Source organism: Plecotus auritus (genome assembly GCF_963455305.1).
Source record: "Plecotus auritus genome assembly, chromosome: 6".
In the NCBI taxonomy this organism is placed as follows: Eukaryota; Metazoa; Chordata; class Mammalia; order Chiroptera; family Vespertilionidae; genus Plecotus; species Plecotus auritus.
In genome coordinates, this window is record NC_137773.1 from 148,477,593 (window position 1) to 148,497,279 (window position 19,687).

A 19,687-nucleotide genomic window follows, 5' to 3' on the forward strand; every position below is an offset into this window, starting at 1 on the left:
GACATGCAAATACTATTTAAATTATTTGCTGAAAAGTTTAGGGAATATGATGATCTAGGTTAATTATTAATTGAGGAAAATGTTTTAGATCTCTGAAAGCCCAAAAACTTTTTTTCTTTTTAATATATTAAAAGGCATAAGTACAGTACTTAGTTTTATGCAGTTTTATTTTTTATTTAAAGCCATAATTTGTAACATTCATTGCTGCTTTATTCTCAGATGGTATTACTGTATTCTGTTTTTACTGCTGTTTACTAAAGTGTTACAAGAATGTTAAAATATATTTCCTAGTTCTCTTCTATGGCATTCTTGTCAGCTGCATAAGCAATTACAAATCATATTTAAGTGTTTCTAGTTGATTCATGATCATAATATTGTCCTGTATGATCTCCTATGTTTCACAAGAAACATTCTTTGTTAAATCTCTTTTCTTATTCTGTTATACTAGTGTACACCCATCATTCCCATCTAATCAGGAGATCTGGGTGTGGGTGTGTGTGTCTGGATATGGATGTCATGAGGCATTTAAGGAACCAGAATGTGAGATTTGAAGTGCAGTGGAATGAAGTATAGAATTGTGAAGGTCAAATGAAGCAGAACTCTAAATTGATCATCAACATGCACATTGAAGTTAAGAATAGTAGTGGAATTGGCATGTGAGTAAGAAAACCAGCTCATGCCAAATGTGCCAAGATATCAAATAGACAACCAGTAGGTCTAAAAAGCTCTATATTTTGAGGTCATTACTCATGAGAAAACCAAGTACGAGCACATATAACTGAAATAAGAGTTATCTACATGAATAAAAGAGTAAGATGCAAATTGACCGTACCTTTGTGACACCCACCAGCCAATCAGGAGTGAGTATGCAAATTAACCTAACAAAGATGGCGGGTTAATTTGCATGTGCAGGTGCCAAGCAGCCAGGGCGGGAAGCTTGCGTCATCGCCATGTGATGCAGGCGTTCCACACTGCCCCAGCCGCTCTGGGCCTCAGGACAGCATGGGAAGGTGGAAAGGCGGCTCCGGGCCGGAGTGAAGGCAGTGCTGGCAGCCAGGGGAAGGAAGGCCCATTCTTGCACGAATCTTCTAGCATAAAATAGTACTTATCTTTCGATGTGCTATATATACTCTTCTACTTTGTTTCAATTTTTGAAACTTTGGTCTCAATGCATTAAATTAGTTTAACAGACAACGAATGGGTTGCAATCTATAGCTTGGAAAATATTTATCTACAAAGTGGTTTAGCTAGATATTAGGAGCCTCAAAGATGGAATAATTTTTATGCAAGGATAGAGAAGTTAATTGTAAGCAGCAGAAACAAGAACAATGCCAACACCTTCTCTGCTTATCTTCCCCGAAGAGCTTTATTGGAGTAATCTTCTTCATGGTTTAATGGCTAACAAGTGGGAGAGGGTTTGGTATGAAGTGTTAGATGAGAAACTTGGTGTTTGTTTACTGTGGTTACATATCAAGAAAATTGTCAAAAGTAACAAACAGCATAAATGGGGAGGAGGGTGAAGTTGAATATGGAGTGCATTAAGTTAAATGGACATGAAAGTAGAAAAGAGAGATCGAGTAACTTTAACTTTTGACCTTAACCAAAGGTGACAGAGGTATAAAGTAAGTATTTAGGCTGGTATCAAAGTTTCAAATGCAATTCTCAGAGAAAGTAATTTATTTCCTTTAATAAATAAATTTTTAAAAATAGGAGAGACAATCCAAGAATAGTGAAAAGTGTTAATAATCTCAGGGATTCTGTTCATCATACTCTTTTTCCTTGTCTATAAATGATGTCATTTACTATTGTAAAAAAAAAAATTTATTGAGTCTACATAATACATTCCATTGATAGTGGAATACATTGGAAACATTGTGAACAAGTCATTTTAATTATGAAGAAAATGGTTTATTAGCTCAAATATTATTAGTAGTTTCTTCATTAAATGTTCATCAGTCACACTTGATTTGTTGTTTTTAGTTGCACGAACATGCAGCCTACTTGGTGGACAGTTTGTGGGAGAGCTCTCAAGAACTGTTGAAAGACTGGGAATGTATGACAGAGTTGCTATTAGAAGAACCTGTTCAAGGAGAAGAAGGTATAGTACTGTGACAAGTTGGTTTACAAATTGTTATGGTATCTATTAATAATAATACCATCCTATATAGCTCATATCTTAAAAATGAATGTATGCAGGAATGCTGTGAGTCTTTTTGCAAAAAGAAGAATTTGTCTCCTATAACAAATAAGGATGTGTCAATAGCTTTTAACACCTTTCTGGATTAAGACTGCTACCATGTCGCAAAAGTTTTTTAAAATCTACGTGTCTGGTAATATTCAAAAGAGTACTCCTTTGTTATATTTTCTTAATTATTAAAATCAGAAAGTAAAAAATAAAGTCATTTACCTATTTATGCAAGAAATAGGGAGGTATGATTGCTATAGGATAAATTCTGAATATCTTATTACATGTTGCATAATAACATGAACAGCAAAGTGGATATGTATATTTAATAAAGTATTTGTATTCCTAAAGCTTATGTGAATATTCCTCAGAACTAGAAATGCATTTTTCTATTTATGGTTTATTTTTCAAACTAGCTCACCATAGTGCTTTAAAGAGCTGCTGTTTCATTTAATTCATACAACATTCCTGCAATGTAGATGATACTTTGATGTAAGTGAGGCATGTAGTGAACATAGACTTCAGAATTAAAATAAATAAATTCAGATTAACTCTATCTTTTGTGACTGAGGTCCTCATTTTTTTTCTTACCTTTAGGTTCCTTTGTAACAGAGATTATTTTCCCTATATATCTTACATTGTTGTAAGGATTAAATGTACTTAAACTATTCTCTGTTCTGCTTTCCCTGTTGTTCTATATGGTTCAAAATCTTCTGGGAATGAAAAATAAATAAATAAAAATAAAATAAAGTAAAAGCACAATGAACCATCTCCTGCAGTAGACTACCCAAAGGGGTCACCAGGAGAGTGACCATCTCCCCAGTGTTCTTTCTTTAAAAAAAAAAAAAAAAAAAAGTTGACACATTTTATTTATTTATTTTAATCCTCACCTGAGGACATCCTGAGAGAGAGAAAGAGAAACATCAATCCTTTGCCTTCTTATGTGCCCCAGCACCAGGTATGTGCCCTATCTGGGAACCAACCAGCAACCTTTCGGAGCACAGGATGACACTCAGCCAACTGAGCCACTCTGGCTGGGTCCCCAGTGTTCTTGCCTAGTAGTAATGCTAACTGGCATTATCTACTCTGGCTTTGATAAATTTAACACAAATCCTTCCCAGACTTTTCCCAGATTTTATTTCAAGATGGAAGTTATGGTACATTGGGCTTTACCTCTGATTATTATTCTCAATTTGCATGGGTTTTCTTCTCCATATCTTTGGTAAGAAGATGGCCCTATTACTAAGTTGCCAGGACCTTACACTTACACGGTCAGACTTAACTGTACTCTGAATTTCTTTCACGTTTGTGATCACAGGAATATGAACATATATTCTGTGTGTTTTCCTTTTTTACCTATATACAGTCCTGCTAAGTTCACTCATTCATTCTATTTCTGACTAATCTTAATATATTCTCTAATAAAATCAATTCCCCTTATAATTACTACTATGCAATCAACACTTGAACAAAGTACCTAGCATAGTGTTTCATCCATTTTTCTTCTTTTGCTTGTGGCTAAAGAATCTGTACATTATCAGTGGGTTAGAGCTTCTTCTTTATTGTGATTCCAAGACTTTTTTTTTATCACCCCATGCTTTATAAGGTTATTGCCAAGGAGAAAGAAGGCAGGGGATATAAATTCAGGGAAGAGCCAAGGAGGTATGCTTTGGTATTGTTAACGTTTTACTCACATTTAAATAAGATGTCTAAGTCAGTAAATAGTAATTACTAAGTCTGTCAGTTATCAAGGTAGTCTAGATGGATTTACCTCATTAAAATAACTGTACTATCAGTTGTTGTGTTTTAAATTTAGTTGGCATTAGATTTAATTTTCAGTCAAGAAAATTAAATAAAAGTTGGCTTGGGTTTATTGGTTTGATTTTAGCTAGAAAAATGAGTTATAAAATGGGGGTGGTTAAGTAAATCATAGTTTTAGGGTATGACTGAATCTGGGAAGGCAAGGCTGGGGAAATTATGTATAACAAGTGCAGTGCTGTATTTATGTCAGAACACAACTTTTTTCAAGTGTTTGTCCAAATGTGTGCTGTGTCACATATAAGCTCTGGCATGGAATGGCATCCAAATCAATTTTCTGTGCCAATATTTTTCTATATTTTAGGATAAAAAATGTTATTAGTAACTTGTTTCTTTTTAAGACTAATAAGAAATTATTATATTTTAGGTAGGTAGAGTGTGATAGATGTTCCAGTGGGTGAAAGTTGAGTTAGCAGTTGGAGATAGAGGAGTATGATTTGGGAAAACAGACACATTATCAAAGACTACAATTTAAATCACAGTAGCCTTAAGACTACTTACTTGCAATGATTTTATAGGACAGGGAATTTTTGTTGATCATGTGTATGTATTCTACAGCAAAATCAAATCGCTGAATAAATTTTTAGTATAATGTGAGTGTCTGGGTAACAGGTAATAGCAAAACCATAACTAAGTCATTTAACTTCATTGTGTTTCAGCTTCTTCATCTATTTAAGCCCTAGTTGGTTTGGCTCAGTGGATAGGGTGTCGTCTTGATGACTGAAGTGTCCCAAGTTCAATTGTGGTCAAGGGCACATGCCCAGGTTGTGGGCTCAATCCCCAGTAGGGGACATGCAGGGGGCAACTGATCAATGATTCTCTCTCATCATTGATGTTTCTATCTCTCTCCCTCTCCCTTCCTCTCTGAAATCAATAAAAATATATTTTAAAAGCAAACATAAAAACCTTTGATTAGCATTAAAAAAATTATGTGATCCAGTTGATGGATGAAGTAAATGTGGGTAAATGTAATTCTTGAAAGCAGGCAATCCTTAACTCATTTATAATTTTAAAATATTTTCATTGGTCGTCTTCTCTGTACTAACTAGTATACTGAGCACTGAAATCAGTTCACTGTCCATGTGGGGCTTACATTCTAGTGGGGAAGGTAGCCCAAAACCAAGTAAACAGAGCAATTTCAGGAGTTTATAAGTGAGGTGAATAATAGTAATAATGAGTGGTCCATCTTTAGATTGAATCCTGAAAGAAAGATCTCTCTGAGGAGGCCACCTGTGAACCAAGAATCTCAGGGATGGGGGGGCTTGCCGTGGAAAGTGCCAAAAAAGAGCTGTCTAGATAGAGGAAATAGCAGTTGCAAAGTATCTGAAGCCTGATGATATTTACATTCCAGGAGCAGGAGTGGTAAAGCATAGTGAGCCAATGGCACAAAATAAAAAAGAGGCAGAGGCCAGATGATGTAAAATCTTTTAGTTCATGAGTGGACTTAATTTAGTTCACTCTGAGTGTAATCGGAGCCATTGAAGGATTTTAAACAGGAGAGTGATGTGGTCCAATTTGTATTTTAAGAAAAATGCCTTATGTAAACATGATTTGGAGTAGGCAGAAGACCAGTTAAATATCTTTTGCAGTAGTTTCTATGGGAAACGAAAACAAAAATATAAAAGAAGATGGATTATAAAGAAGGGAAGAACCCTAGCTGGTTTGGCTCAGTGAAGAGAGCATCAGCCTGAGGACTGAAGGGTCCCGGGTTTGATTCCGGTCAAGGGCACATGCCCAGGTTGTGGACTTGATCCCCAGTTGGGGGCGGGGGGGCGTGCAGGAGGCAGCCAATCAATAATTCTCTCTCATCATTGATGTTTCTATCTCTCCCTTCCTCTCTGAAATCAATAAAGATATACTGTATTAGAAGAAGAAGAAGGGAAGAGCTTGTGGCTGAGTTTTAAAGATTGTGGATGGGGGACAGAAACAGGAAGACCAAGAGCAATTAAGAGCCCTAGCAAGCTTTAAAAAGGATAGCAGATAATTGTACTCTATAGAAACCCAGTTAAAAGAGGGTTCAAGAGCTATACTTAATAACATCACATACTGCAGAGGAGATAAAGGACTACATGATTTAGGTCACTGTTGACTTTTAAACACTTCTTTTCAATGGTAGTAAGAGAAATTCATGGTGATAATCAATAATGGGCAAATGGAGATGATGTACAAAGAGGTTTCCATAGATATCAAAGTTGTATAATTATCTGATGACTTATAATATAAACAGCTGCCTATTTATTCCAGGAATTGTATTTGGTTCTTGTCTATGGCTTAATGCTTGCTTTGCTTTTTTTTTATCGTTGACACCATTACAGGTGTTCTCCTCATCCCCCACTTGTCCACCTCCTCCCAGCCCTCGCCACCCTTCCCTCACTTCACCACTCTGTTGTCTGTCCATGTGTTCTTTGGCTAATCTCTTCACCTTCTTTTATCCATTCCCACCTGGCTTTGCTTTCAATTTTATTATTTGGTTTTGCTGTCATAATCCCAAAAGAGATTTCAATTAAATTTCAACTAACCTTGCCTAAGTGGATGGTTTCAAATTATAAATAACGAAGTAAATAACAAAATTGTTGTTAATGGGCACTGGATACAATTGGGTTATTTTTCAACACCAATGTGGAGTTTAGTATATAGTAGAGGAATGTTTCCATACTTGAGATAACTTGTTCTCTCCTTGCTTTCCATAGAACTAGATCATTCCCCTAAAAAAAAGTAAATGCATTTAGTTCATAGACAATCTTACCATTCCTTTATCCTTAGCCAAATGTGGAAAATTATGAAATTCTAGAATCATAAAAATAGGAACTTAGTTGTTTTATTGGGTGGAAAGCTTTTTTATATTATTGGGCATTGGATCAGGGAGTATAAATGGAAAAGCTGAAGCTATTTCATGTGATTTTCCTAAAACTAAAGTTCATGTATTTTTCCTAAAGCTATAGAATCTTAAAACAAAAATGATCAACTTAGGCCCTGGCTGGGTGGCTCAGTTGGTTGGAGCATCGTGCAATACACCAAAAAGTTGAGGGTTCAGTTCCTGGTCGGAGTGCATACAGGAGGCAACTGATTGATGTTTCTCTTCCTCACTCCCTCTCAAAATCAAAAACATATCCTCATGTTAGGATTTTTAAAAAATGATTGAATTAGGATGTGCATACATATTCTTATATAGGATGATTTTGGGAAACAGTAAAGGAAAAGATGTTATATCTTTGTTTGCCTTTTCATTGTCCTTGCCAAAATTTATTTTAAAATAATTAGTGTAAACTTCTAAATCTATAAGTCTTAATTTCTTTTCATTCAGTTTATACCTACTCTCTCTATAATCTCCACATCTATTGGTCTTTAACACAGTTAAGTTACACAGAGGAAAGGAGACAGAGGGGAAAAAGGAAGACAGAAAGATAAAATTAAACTATTCAAATTAGTCTCAAAATCTATCTTTAAAAATACATAGGATTGAATGCAACAAGGAAAGTACAGAATCAATGTGAATAAAATGATAATGTTTTGTTAAATGACCTAAAATAAGACCTCAAAAATGAAGAGGACTATATTATATTTCTGGCTGGAAAGATTATAAAAATGTCAGTTATTCTGAATATAATGCATAATTTTCTTAAAATACCAGTCTGAATTCTACTGTGTGTTCTGTGAGCTAAAAAGGAACCAAGTAAAATGATTTTTAAGTTTATAGAATTTTAAGCTTATATATATAAAAAAAAGGCAGTGTGGAATAGTGCTTAGGATCACGGATTCTGGAGTCAGACTACATAAGTTTATAAATGGCTCTACTACTGAGTGCTTTGAAAAGTTATTTAACTTTTCTGTGTGGCTCATTTTCCCCATGTGTGGAGTGTGAGGATGTTAGTTCCTATCTCGGAATTGTTTTGAGAATATAAAAGGTTAAGCATATAAATCACTTGTAACAGTGTCTTATGCATAGAAAATGCTTATCATTTGCCATTAGCACTAGAAAATATTTAGAAAAAGAACTAGGTAGGGGAATCTTGTTCTATTAAATATTCAAATTGGGTGAATTGAGTTACATATTAAAGTATATTATAATATACTAGAGGCCCGGTGTATGAAATTCATGCATGGGTAGGGCCCCTAGCCTGGCCAATCTGTGGGGTGACCGGGCGGGGGGCCCCACTGGCACCCACCTTTGCTAGACTGGGGGCAGCTCCTGCGTTGAGCGTCTGCCCCCTGGTGGTCAGTGCGCGTCTAGCGACCGGTCATTCCGCCAGTTGTTCCACCGTTCAGTCAGTTTGCATATTAGGCTTTTATTATATCTCTATATACAACCCTAATATGCAAATAGACTGAACGGCAGAACAACCGATTGCTATGATGTGCGCTGACCACCAGGGGGTGCGTGCAGAACATGGCGGGCGCCAGCAGCAGGCAGCAGAGCGTGGAACATGGCGGGCATTGGCCGTGGCAGGATGGTAGAGCAGGTGAGCGGGGGCGCCAGACCAAGGCGGGGCACCGGTTGCTGTCATCAGGGCGAGTCTCTGGTGGTTACTGAAAATTCTTTGCTCCCACGCACCGCATCCCACTGGGTGCTCGCACCTACTGCCAGTGCCAGCCCCACATGCACCACTGCCAGCACCGGAGCCACCGCTCACACCTGCTGCCGGTGCCCCATGCCAGCTCAGATTGGTCAGCGGGTGCAAGCGGCAGCTGCCAGCCCCGATCACCCCTGAGGGCTTCTCTACCTCCCCCTGCTCCTGAGGGGCGATCAGGGCAGCAGCCGCCACTCGCACCTGCTGAAGGCGTCGGCCCCGCTCACACCTGTTTCTGGTGCTGGCCCCAATAGCTCTATGCCGTCAGCAGGTGCAAGCGGGGCCGGCACTGTCAGCATGTGGGAGCAGTGACGGTGGGAGCGGGGCTGCCAGCAGACGGGACCGGGGGCCTCGGTGGGAGGGGCCGGGCGGGGGTGCAGAGAATGGGCCAAGACCCGCCCCTGTGCCCACCACATCCTCGTAGCCCTCAAGGTGCGCAAATCTGTGCACAGGGCCCCTAGTAGGATTATAAAGCTGCTATAATCAAAACAGTATGGCATTGTAATAGAAATAGATACATTAGTGAAACTAAAAGAATCCAGAAGTAAATCTAAGTATATATAAGAACCTAAAATATGTCAAAAAGTGATATTTAAATTCAGCAAGGAAAGCTTGTTTGTTTAGCAATGTTGGAGTCATAATTGGCTCATCTGGTGCTAATAAACAGGCCCACACTTTATACTATCAGCAGACATAAATTCCAGAAAGATTAAAAGTTGACAAGCAAGTGAAGGACAGAGGGGGAGGAGGAGAGAGGGAAGGCAATGAAAAAGAAAATATATTTCTATAATCTCTAGAACAAGGAGACCTTTGAAAACAGTACAAGAAACCCAGAAACTTTTTGTATGTGTATGAGATGATGGATGTTAACTAAACTTACTGTAATCATTTCACAGTATATGTCAAATTATTACACTGTACAACTTAAACTTATACAGTGCCATATGTCAATTACATCTGAATTACTAGAAAGGATGAAAAGAAACCCAGAAGCTATTAAACAAATTGGTACAGATATGACTTCGTAAAAGTTAACTCTCTTTCTCATAAAACATACTATAGCCTGACAACAAACGGACAAACTGTGAGAAAAAGTTTGTATTGTTTAAAAAACAAAGTTACTATTTCTAATACACAAGAGTTTATAAAGAAGGTGACTAACAGTAGAAAATGAGCAAAGAATAAACAAAAATCTCAGAAAAAAATTCAAAATCAATGAACAAGAATATATACTCCACTAATTAGTAGATAAGAAGGAGCAAAATAACAATGAAATAATCATTTTTCATCATTGGATTGGCAAAAATTAAAAGGCTTTATAACATTCAGTGCTGGCAGGGATCTGAGAAACCAAACATTCTCATGATTGCAGTTGGAAGAGTAAATTGCAATAAAGAAACTTTGTCAGTATCAAGATTTTAACCTTTGACTCAGTACTCCTCTTGGGAATGTATTCTGCAGAAATCAGTTACATAAGTATTTCTATATTGATGGTATTTATTGCTGCATTGTTTATAATTACAAAAATTTGTAAATAATTTGAGAAGGTTGACTAAATTGTGGAGCAAATTATGTAATAATTTATAGATTTATAGAAGATAATTATTCATATAATTTTGCAGTGACTAGAAAGATATTCAAAATCTATTGTTAATCGAACCCAACCAGTGTGTGTCAATGATTGAGCATCAACCCATGAACCAGAAGTGCATGGTTCGATTCTCAGTTGGGGCACATGCCCAGGTTTTGGGCATGATCCCCAGTAGTGAGTGTGCAGGAGGTAGCCAATCTGTGATTCTCTCTCATTGATGTTTCTATCTCTCCCTCTCTTTTCCTCTCTCTGAAATCTATAAAAACATATTTTTTAAAATTTTATTGTTACTATAATACCGCATGATCTTTTTTTTATTATTATTGACTTCAGAGAGGAAGGGAGAGGGAGAGAGAGATAAAAACCTCAGTGATGAGAGAGAATTATTGATTGGCTGCCTCCAGCATGCCCCTACTAGGGATCGAGCTCGCAACCCAGGCATGTGCCCTTGACTGGAATCGAACCAGGACCCTTCATTCTGCAGGCCAACACTCTGTTCACTGAACCAAACCGACTAGGGCAGCATGATCTCTTTTATTTAAAAAAAAAAAAGACAGCTTGCCTTAACTGGGTGATTCAGTTGATTGGAGCATCAACCCATACACCGAAAGGTTTCATGTTCAATTCCTGGTCAGGGATATACCTAGGTTGTAGGTTTGATCCTCGACCACGGTGCTCATGCGGGAGTCAACCAATGTTACTCTCTTTTTTTCTTCTCTAAAAGTCAATAAAAACATCCTCAGGTGAGCTTTCAAATGATATATAAGGAAATATAGTAAAATTCAGCCTAACTCAGGAGCCTAGTAATAGAAGATACTAGGTATTAGAACAGATCAGTGTTTATACTCTTTTTCTTTATATATAGTGTCCCCCAAAAATGTATATACACTTTAACTGCCCGTAGCTCAATTTTGAAAATAAAGTGTATTTTAATAAACACTGACTTTATAATTATTCAAAGTGTGTGTATACATTTTGGGGGGACACCCTGTATTTCTTCTTGACTTCAAAAAAGAACAAGGTACAGAACTTCAGTGTTTAAAATAATCAGTAATGGAATATATTCACAGTTTTTTATAATTGTTTTCATTTTCATATGCATTTTTATTATAAATCTCATGCTAATGTGTTTTGTTTCACCTTAGCAATGTCTGACCGACAAGAGAGTGCTCTAATAGAGCTAATGGTTTGTACAATCCGTCAAGCTGCTGAGGCACATCCTCCTGTGGGAAGGGGTACTGGCAAGAGAGTAAGTTATATTAGTAATAAATCTACAAAAAAGATTTTAATGTAATTAACTGTCTTGAGTATTTGAAAATTTTATTGGTATATGTATCCCTAATAACATGATGTTTTTGTGAATGATACATGCTGTGGTATTTCATCTTCATATTGTCTGCTATATTCAGGTTCCAAAAATAGATTATTTCCTTCTATGCTTCTTTAGCACTTATACCTACTGCTTCTAGTCTAGTACTTGTAAGAAATTTTGCATCTATATCTGTTAAAAGTGCAAAGCAAACTGCCTAGTTTGTATGTTCTTCCATTTACCAACTAATCTTCAGATAGTTATATTCTTTGTGCCTTTATTTCCTCAGCTGTAATATGGGGGTTAATAATGCAGGTTTTATTGGTATTAAAGATGAATTGAGATAATCACAGATGGGAAGATTATCTGAAGAGGTAGGCAATTCCTCTGTGCAAAAAAAAACAACACACAGAAGTATAAAACTGGAAAAATTGTTTTTAAAAAACAAAAAAACATCAGGGGTCTGGGACTTCACCAAAGTTTAAAAAAAAACAATTTGAGAAGCATTTTTCTTGAAAAACTGCTAAAGCTTCTGTAAAAGCAGATTCTTCTTGCCAGGGGTTACATACAGTACACATACATCCCTTAAGTTTGATTGACGGATCTGTAGTTTTACCTGAGTGGTACTGTATACAAAAACCAACAGCTTTTAAGGAACTAGTGGGAAAAGTCCCTTTGTCAGCTAGAAATGGCAACTTGGTAGAAACAAGTAGGAATACCCACATATTTGATATTCAGAGGTTGTGTTCGCAGTTGATAAGAACAATGGACAAGCCAAGAATCTAACTAAAAAAAATCCTAGAAATGAGAAATCCATAAAAGGATTAAATAAGCTCTCCATACATCCTTGGATGACTGGGAAATCTGAGAGACCCTGACCTAAAATAAATGTCAAGCCAAACTGAACTTTGACTATGCTCTTAAACCCACAAACAGATCAAGTCTCATAAGGGAGAAGCCTTATATATTTGAGGTATTTGAGCACAACCTTTGCCCAAATAATTGACCAGTAATCTGTTGAAAAACAGAGGGGACTCCTAGGAAGACAGGCTAAAAAAACCCAGTAAGAATAAAAATTTCAGGCAGAGGCCACTCATCATGGAGAGGATAGTTACACAATTTAAGTTAAAGGTTACTTAATTTTTAAATGAAACTTTAAAAATTGAGTTAAAGTCCATATTTACTATATTATCCAGATATGTCCACTTTTCTAGAAAAATTATAGCCAAAGAAGCAGTAAAATGTGGCCATACTAGGGGAAAAAGCAAGAGATATATAAAAACATGCTCAAAGTCACTACTCATCCGAGAGATACAAATCAAAACAAGAAGAAGGTACCATCTCACACCTGTCAGAATGGCTGTCATCAACAAATCAATAAATGACAAGTGCTGACGAGGATGCGGAGAAAAAGGAACCCTCACACACAGCTGGTGGAAATGCAAACGGGCGCAGCCACTGTGGAGAACAGTATGGAGTTTCCTCAGAAAACTAAAAATGGAACTCTCATTTGACCCAGTGATCCCACTTCTATGAATATATCCCAAGAAACTAGGAACACCAATCAGAAAGGATATATGCACCCCTATGTTCATAGCAACACAATTTACAATAGCTAAGATTTGGAAACAGCCTAGGTGCCCATCAGCATATGAGTGGATTAAAAAACTGTGTACAGAGCAGAAATAAATGACAGAGACCAAAAAACAGTACAAAAGATCAATGAAACCAAGAGCTGGTTCTTTAAAAGGTTAAACAAGATTGATGAACCTCTAGCCAGGCTCACCAAGAAGCAACGAGAGAGGACCCAAATAAATAAAATCAGAAATGAAAGAGGCAAAATAACAACAGACCCCACAGAAATACAAAGAATTGTTTAAAAAAATAATATGAATAACTCTATTCCAACAAACTAGACAACCTAGAGGAAATGGACATATTCCTAGAAATATACAAACTTCCAAAACTTAATCAGGAAGTATTTAAAAATCTCAATAGACCGATAATTATGGGGGAAATTGAAGCATTCATCAAAAAGCCCGGGGCCAGATGGCTTCACAGGGGAGTTTTACCAAACATTCAAGGAAGAACTAAAACCTGTCCTCCTCAGACTATTCCAGAAAATTCAAGAGGAAGGGACATCCCTAACCGGTTTGGCTCAGTGGATAGAGTGTTGGCCTGCAGACTGAAGGGTCCCAGTTTCGATTCTGGTCAAGGACATGTACCTTGGTTGCAGGCACATCCCCAGTAGGGGGTGTGCAGGAGGCAGCTGTCGTTTCTCTCTCATCAATGTTTCTAACTCTCTATCCCTCTCCCTTCCTCTTTGTAAAAATCAATAAAATATATATATATTAAAAAATAGGAAGGAACACTTCCAAACTCATTCTGTGAAGCTAGCATTACCCTAATACCGAAACCTGATATAGACATCACAATGAAAGAATATTTACCAATATCTCTCATGAACATAGATGCCAAAATCATCAAAATTCTAGCAAATCAGATCCAGCATTACATCAGAAAGATCATACACCATGACCAAGTAGGATTTATCCCGGCGATGCAAGGATGGTACAATATCCGCAAATCAATAAGTGTAATATATCACACAAACAAATTGAGAGATAAAAATCACATAGTCGTATCAATTGATGCAGAAAAAGCATTTGACAAAATCCAACACCCTTTCTTGATAAAAACCCTCAGCAAAATGGGAGTAGAGGGATCATACCTCAACATAATAAAAGCCTTATATGAAAAACCTACAACCAGCATCATACTCAATGGGCAAAAACTAAAACCATTTCACCTAAGAACAGGAATGAGACAGAGATGCCCACCTTCACCACTCCTGTTCAACATAGTTCTGGAAGTGCTAGCCATAGCAGTTAGACAAGAAGAAGAAATAAAAGGTATCCAAATTGGAAAAGAAGTAAAACTGTCATTATTCGCAGATGACATGATACTGTACATAAAAAACCCTAAAGACTCCATCAAAAAAAATTATTAGGCTTAATAAATGAATTCGGAAATGTAGCAGGATACAAAATTAACGCCAAAAAATCTGTGGCATCTTTATATACCAACTAGAGGTCCGGTGCACCAGATTGGTGCATGGGGCGGGGGGGTGTCCCTCAGCCCAGCCTGCAACCCTCTCCAATCTGGGACCCCTTGAGGGATGTCCGACTGCCCGTTTAGGCCCAATCCTACCCGGATCCAGGGACTGCTGGCTCCAAGTTGCTCGCCTGCCTGCCTTCCTGATTGCCCCTAACCGCTTCTGCCTGCCAGCCTGATTGATGCCTAACTGCTCCCTGCCAGCCTGTTTGCCCCTAACTGCCCTCCCCTGCAGGCCTGGTCCCCCCCAACTGCCCTTCCCTGCAGGCCCGGTCGCCCCCAACTTCCCTCCTCTGCTGACCTGGACACCCCTAACTGCCCTCCTCTGCAGGCTTGATCACTCCCAACTGCCCTCCCTTGCAGGCCTGGTCCCTCCCAACTGCCCTCCCCTGCTGGCCATCTTGTGGTGGCCATCTTGTGTCCACATGGGGGCAGCCATCTTGTGTATTGGATTGATGGACAATTTGCATATTACTCTTAGATAGGATAGAGGCCTGGTGCACGGGTGGGGGTTCCCTTGGAGCATGGGGTGGCCTGGGCAAGGGGCCTGTGGTGGTTTGCAGGCGACCCAAGTGGTGGCCCTGGTATCTGGGATTTATTTATCTTCTATAATTGAAACTTTGTAGCCTTGAGTGGAGGCCTAGGCCAGCCAGGGTGTGCGGAAAGCTTGGCTTCCTCCATTCCCAGGGAAACCCAAGCCTCCTGCTCGCTCCGTGGCCACATCCATCTTGGTTGGGTTAATTTGCATACTCGTTCCTGATTGGCTGGTGGGTATGGCTTGTGGGTGTAGCAGAGTGGAGGTTAATTTGCATATTACTCTTTTATTAGATAGGATAGTGAACTTACAGAAAGAGAGATTAAAAAAACAATCCTATTTACCATCGCACCAAAAAAATTAAGGTACCTAGGTATGAACTTAACTAAGGAGGTAAAAGACCTGTACTTGGAAAACTACAGGACATTGAAAAAAAGAGAGGAAGACATAAACAGATGGAAGAACATACCATGTTTATGGATTGGTAGAATCAACATCATTAAAATGTCTATACTACCCAAAGCAATAGATTCAATGCACTGTCCATTAAAATACCAACGACATATTTCACAGACCTAGAACGAACTCTCCAAACATTCATCTGGAATAAAAAAAAGACCTCAAATAGTTGCAGCAATCCTGAGAAAGAAGAACAAAGTAGGAGGGATTTCAATACCAGATATCAAGCTGTATTACAAAACCACTGTTCTCAAAACTGCCTGGTACTGGCACAAGAACAGACATATAGACCAATGGAATAGAATAGAGAACCCAGGTATCGACCCAAACCACTATGCTTAATTAATATTTGACAAAGGACGCAAGAATATATAATAGAGTCAAGGCAGTCTCTTCAATAAATGGGGTTGGGAAAATTGGACAGATATATGCAAAAGAACGAAACTAGACCACCAACTTACACCATCCACAAAAATAAACTCAAAATGCATAAAGGGCTTAAATGTAAGACAGGAAACCATAAAAATATTAGAGGAATCCATAGGCAGCAAAATCTCAGACATATGCCGAAGCAAATTCTTTACCGATACAGCTCCTAGGGCAATGGAAACTGAAGAGAAAATAAACAAATGTAACTACATCAAAATAAAAAGCTTCTGCACAGCAAAAGAAACCATCAACAAAACAACAAGAAAGCCCACTGCATGGGAGAACATATTTGCGAATGTTATCACCAATAAGGTTTTAATCTCCAACATTTACAGGGAACTCGTACAACTTAACAAAAGGAAGATAAACAACCCTATCAAAAAATGGGCAACAGGAGAAACCAAGATGGCGGCATAGGTAAACACCTAAACTGCTGCCTCGCACAACAATTTCAAAACTACAACTAAAAGACAGAACGGACACCATCCAGAACCACAGAAAAGCTGGCTGAGTGGAAATTCTACAACTAGAAGGAAAGAGAAAAGCTCACGGAGAATTGGAGGTACGGCAAAGGGTCTTTGTGCGCGCAGAGAGGAAGGGAGGCTGAGAGCCTGGCTGACTTTCTCTGGCGGAAGGGGGAAGGAAGCCCCCGACCGCACTGAACCCCAGTTCTGACTGCACTGAACCCCAGTCCCAGGCGAAACCCCGTGGACCCAGGCTCATACAGGGGGAGTCTGGACTTTCAGGTAGAGAGAAAGGCACCCGGAGACTCGGAGACCCGGGGAAGACCCGGGGGAGCCCCAGCGGGCAGGGGTCTGGAGGCACGCAAGACAGTGTGCACAAAGGCTGTGGAGGTTGCCACAGGCTTTCCCTAGCTGGACTCTCGGGCGGAGACTCAGGAGCCAGGGAAGGCAGAGGTCTACGAGTGGGCGCAAGGGCAAGGCTAACAGGAAGCCAAGACTGTCTGCTCCGCCCTGAGATCCCACCCCATCCAAGCTGAGCACAGAGGCTATTGCAATTTGGCAAGTCTAATCCTATAAGGCTGTCTCCAGCACCGAACTTCTCCCAGAATAGACACAGCTGATCCTTACAGCCAACTGGCCTGGAGGTCAATTCCTCCCAGTGATACCAACAACCATCAAGACTTAACTACAACAAGGCTGTACACACAGTCCACAAAGGGGTGCACCAAGAGTGTCCACCTCAGGTTAACTGGGGAGGCCGACCCACTGGGCCATATAGGAAACCTAGCACACAAATTTACCCTACCAACTCAGGGAAGCAGTGAAAATGCAGCATCAAAGAAACAGATAACAAACAAAAGAAATGGAGAAAAACAAACGACTGGATATAGAATTCAAAACCACGGTTATAAGGCTTTTCAAGAATATCCTAGAAAAGGCCAATAAATATAACGAGACCCTCGAAGATATGAAAAAGGACCAACTAGAAATTAAACATACACTGACTGAAATAAAAAATATTATACAGAGACCCAACAACAGACTAGAGGAACACAAGAATCAAGTCAAAGAATTGAAATACAAAGAAGCAAAAAACACTCAACCAAAAAAGAAAAAAAAATCCAAAAAGTTGAAGATAGTGTAAGAAGCCTCTGGGACAACTTCAAGTGTACCAACATCAGAATTATGGGGGTGCCAGAAGAAGAGAGAGAGCAAGATACTGAAAACCTATTTGAAGAAATAATGACTGAAAACTTCCCCCACCTGGTGAAAGAAATAGACTTACAAGTCCAGGAAGCGCACAGAACCCCAAACAAAAGGAATCCAAAGAGGACCACACCAAGACACATCATAATTAAAATGCCAAGAGCAAAAGACAAAGAGAGAATCTTAAAAGCAGCAAGAGAAAAACAGTTAATTACCTACAAGGGAGCACCCATACGACTGTCAGCTCATTTCTCAACAGAAACTATGCAGGCCAGATGGGAGTGGCAAGAAATTTTCAAAGTGATGAATAGCAAGAACCTACAACCAAGATTACTCTACCCAGCAAAGCTATCATTCAGAATTGAAGGGCAGATAAAGAGCTTCACAGATAAGAAAAAGCTAAAGGAGTTCATCACCACCAAACCAGTATTATATGAAATGCTGAAAGGTATTCTTAAAGAAGAGGAAGAAGAAAAAAGTAAAGATAAAAATTATGAACAACAAATACATATCTATCAACAAGTGAACCTAAAAATCAAGTGAATTAAAAACCTGAGGAACAGAATAATCTGGTGAATATAATAGAATCAGGGGCATAGAAAGGGAGTGGACTGATAATTCTCAGGGGGAAAGAGATATGGGGGGTTCAGGAAGAGACTGGACAAAAATCATATACCTATGGATGAGGACCGTGTGGGGGAGGCAAGGGCAGAAGGTGGGGTGGGAACCGGGTGGAGGGGAGCTATGGGGGGAAAAAGGAGAAACAATTGTAATAATCTGAATAAAGATTTATTTTAAAAAATAAAAAATAAATTAAAAATTGGGCAACAGATCTAAATAGATACTTTTCGAAATTGGACATAAAGAAGGCTAAGAGACATATGACAAAATGCTCAAAGTCACTAATTATCCGAGGGATGCAAATCAAAACAACAATGCGGTACCATCTCATACCTGTCAAAATGGCTCTCATCAACAAACGACAAGTGCTGGCGAGGATGCAGAGAAAAAGAACCCTCGTGTACTACTGGTGGAAATGCAGACTGGTGCAGCCACTGTGGAGAACAGTATGGAGTTGCCTCAAAAAAAAAAAAAAATGGAACTCCCATTTGACACAGTGATCCCACTTCGAGGAATATATCCCAAGAAACCTGAAACACGAATCAAAAGGATATATGCACCCCTATGTTCATAACAGCACAATTTATTATAGCTAAAATTTGGAAACAGCCTAAGTGCCCATTAGCAGATGAGTGGATTAAAAAACGGGTATATCTATACAATGGAATATTACGCTGCGATAAAAATGAAGGAATTCTTACCATCTGCAACAGCATGCATGGAACTGGAGAGCATTATGTTAAGAGAAATAAGCCAGTCAGAGAAAGATAAATATCACATGATCTCACTCATTTGTGGAATATAATGAACAAGAAAAACTGATGAACAAAAACAGATTCAGAGACAGAGAAGCATTTATCAAACTGTCAAACCTCAGAGGAAAGGTAGGGGATGGTGGGGGTAAGCGGGAGAGATCAACCAAAGACTTGTATGCATACATATAAGCCTAACCAATGGACACAGACACCAGGGGGGGTGAGGGCATGAGTGGAGGGATGGGGGGACAATGAGGGGATAAGGACACGTAAATATCACATAATCTCACTCATTTGTGGAATATAATGAACAACATAAACTGATGAACAAAAACAGATCAGAGACAGAGAAGCATTGATCAGACCGTCAAACCTCAGGGAAGGCAAGGGAGTGTGGGGGGGAAGGAGGAGAGATCAACCAAAGGACTTGTATGCATGCATATAAGCTTAACCAATGGACACAGACACTAGGAGGGTGAGGGCAGCAGCAGGTGGGGGCAGGGGGGGTGATGGGGAATAAAGACATATATGTCATACCTTAATTAATAAAGAAAACAAAATTTTTTAATAATAAAAGAAATGGCTTCTCAGTAGGTCCAGTTTTTTAAAATGTATTACATTGGCTCAGTAAGA

At 38.8% G+C, this 19,687-nt stretch overlaps 1 protein-coding gene across 3 annotated transcripts in view; it reads left to right on the plus strand.

The window, feature by feature from the left end:
• Positions 1 to 19,687, plus strand: part of STAG1 (STAG1 cohesin complex component) — a gene marked incomplete at its 3' end in the record, with an annotated part of 343,778 nt that overhangs the window by 260,644 nt on the left and 63,447 nt on the right. For all 3 annotated transcript variants that reach the window (XM_080674892.1, XM_080674893.1, XM_080674891.1), the window contains exons 15-16: positions 1,981 to 2,098; positions 11,308 to 11,411. In XM_080674892.1, the coding sequence (XP_080531018.1) occupies positions 1,981 to 2,098; positions 11,308 to 11,411 (222 nt within the window). The remainder of the gene's footprint in view (positions 1 to 1,980; positions 2,099 to 11,307; positions 11,412 to 19,687) is intronic.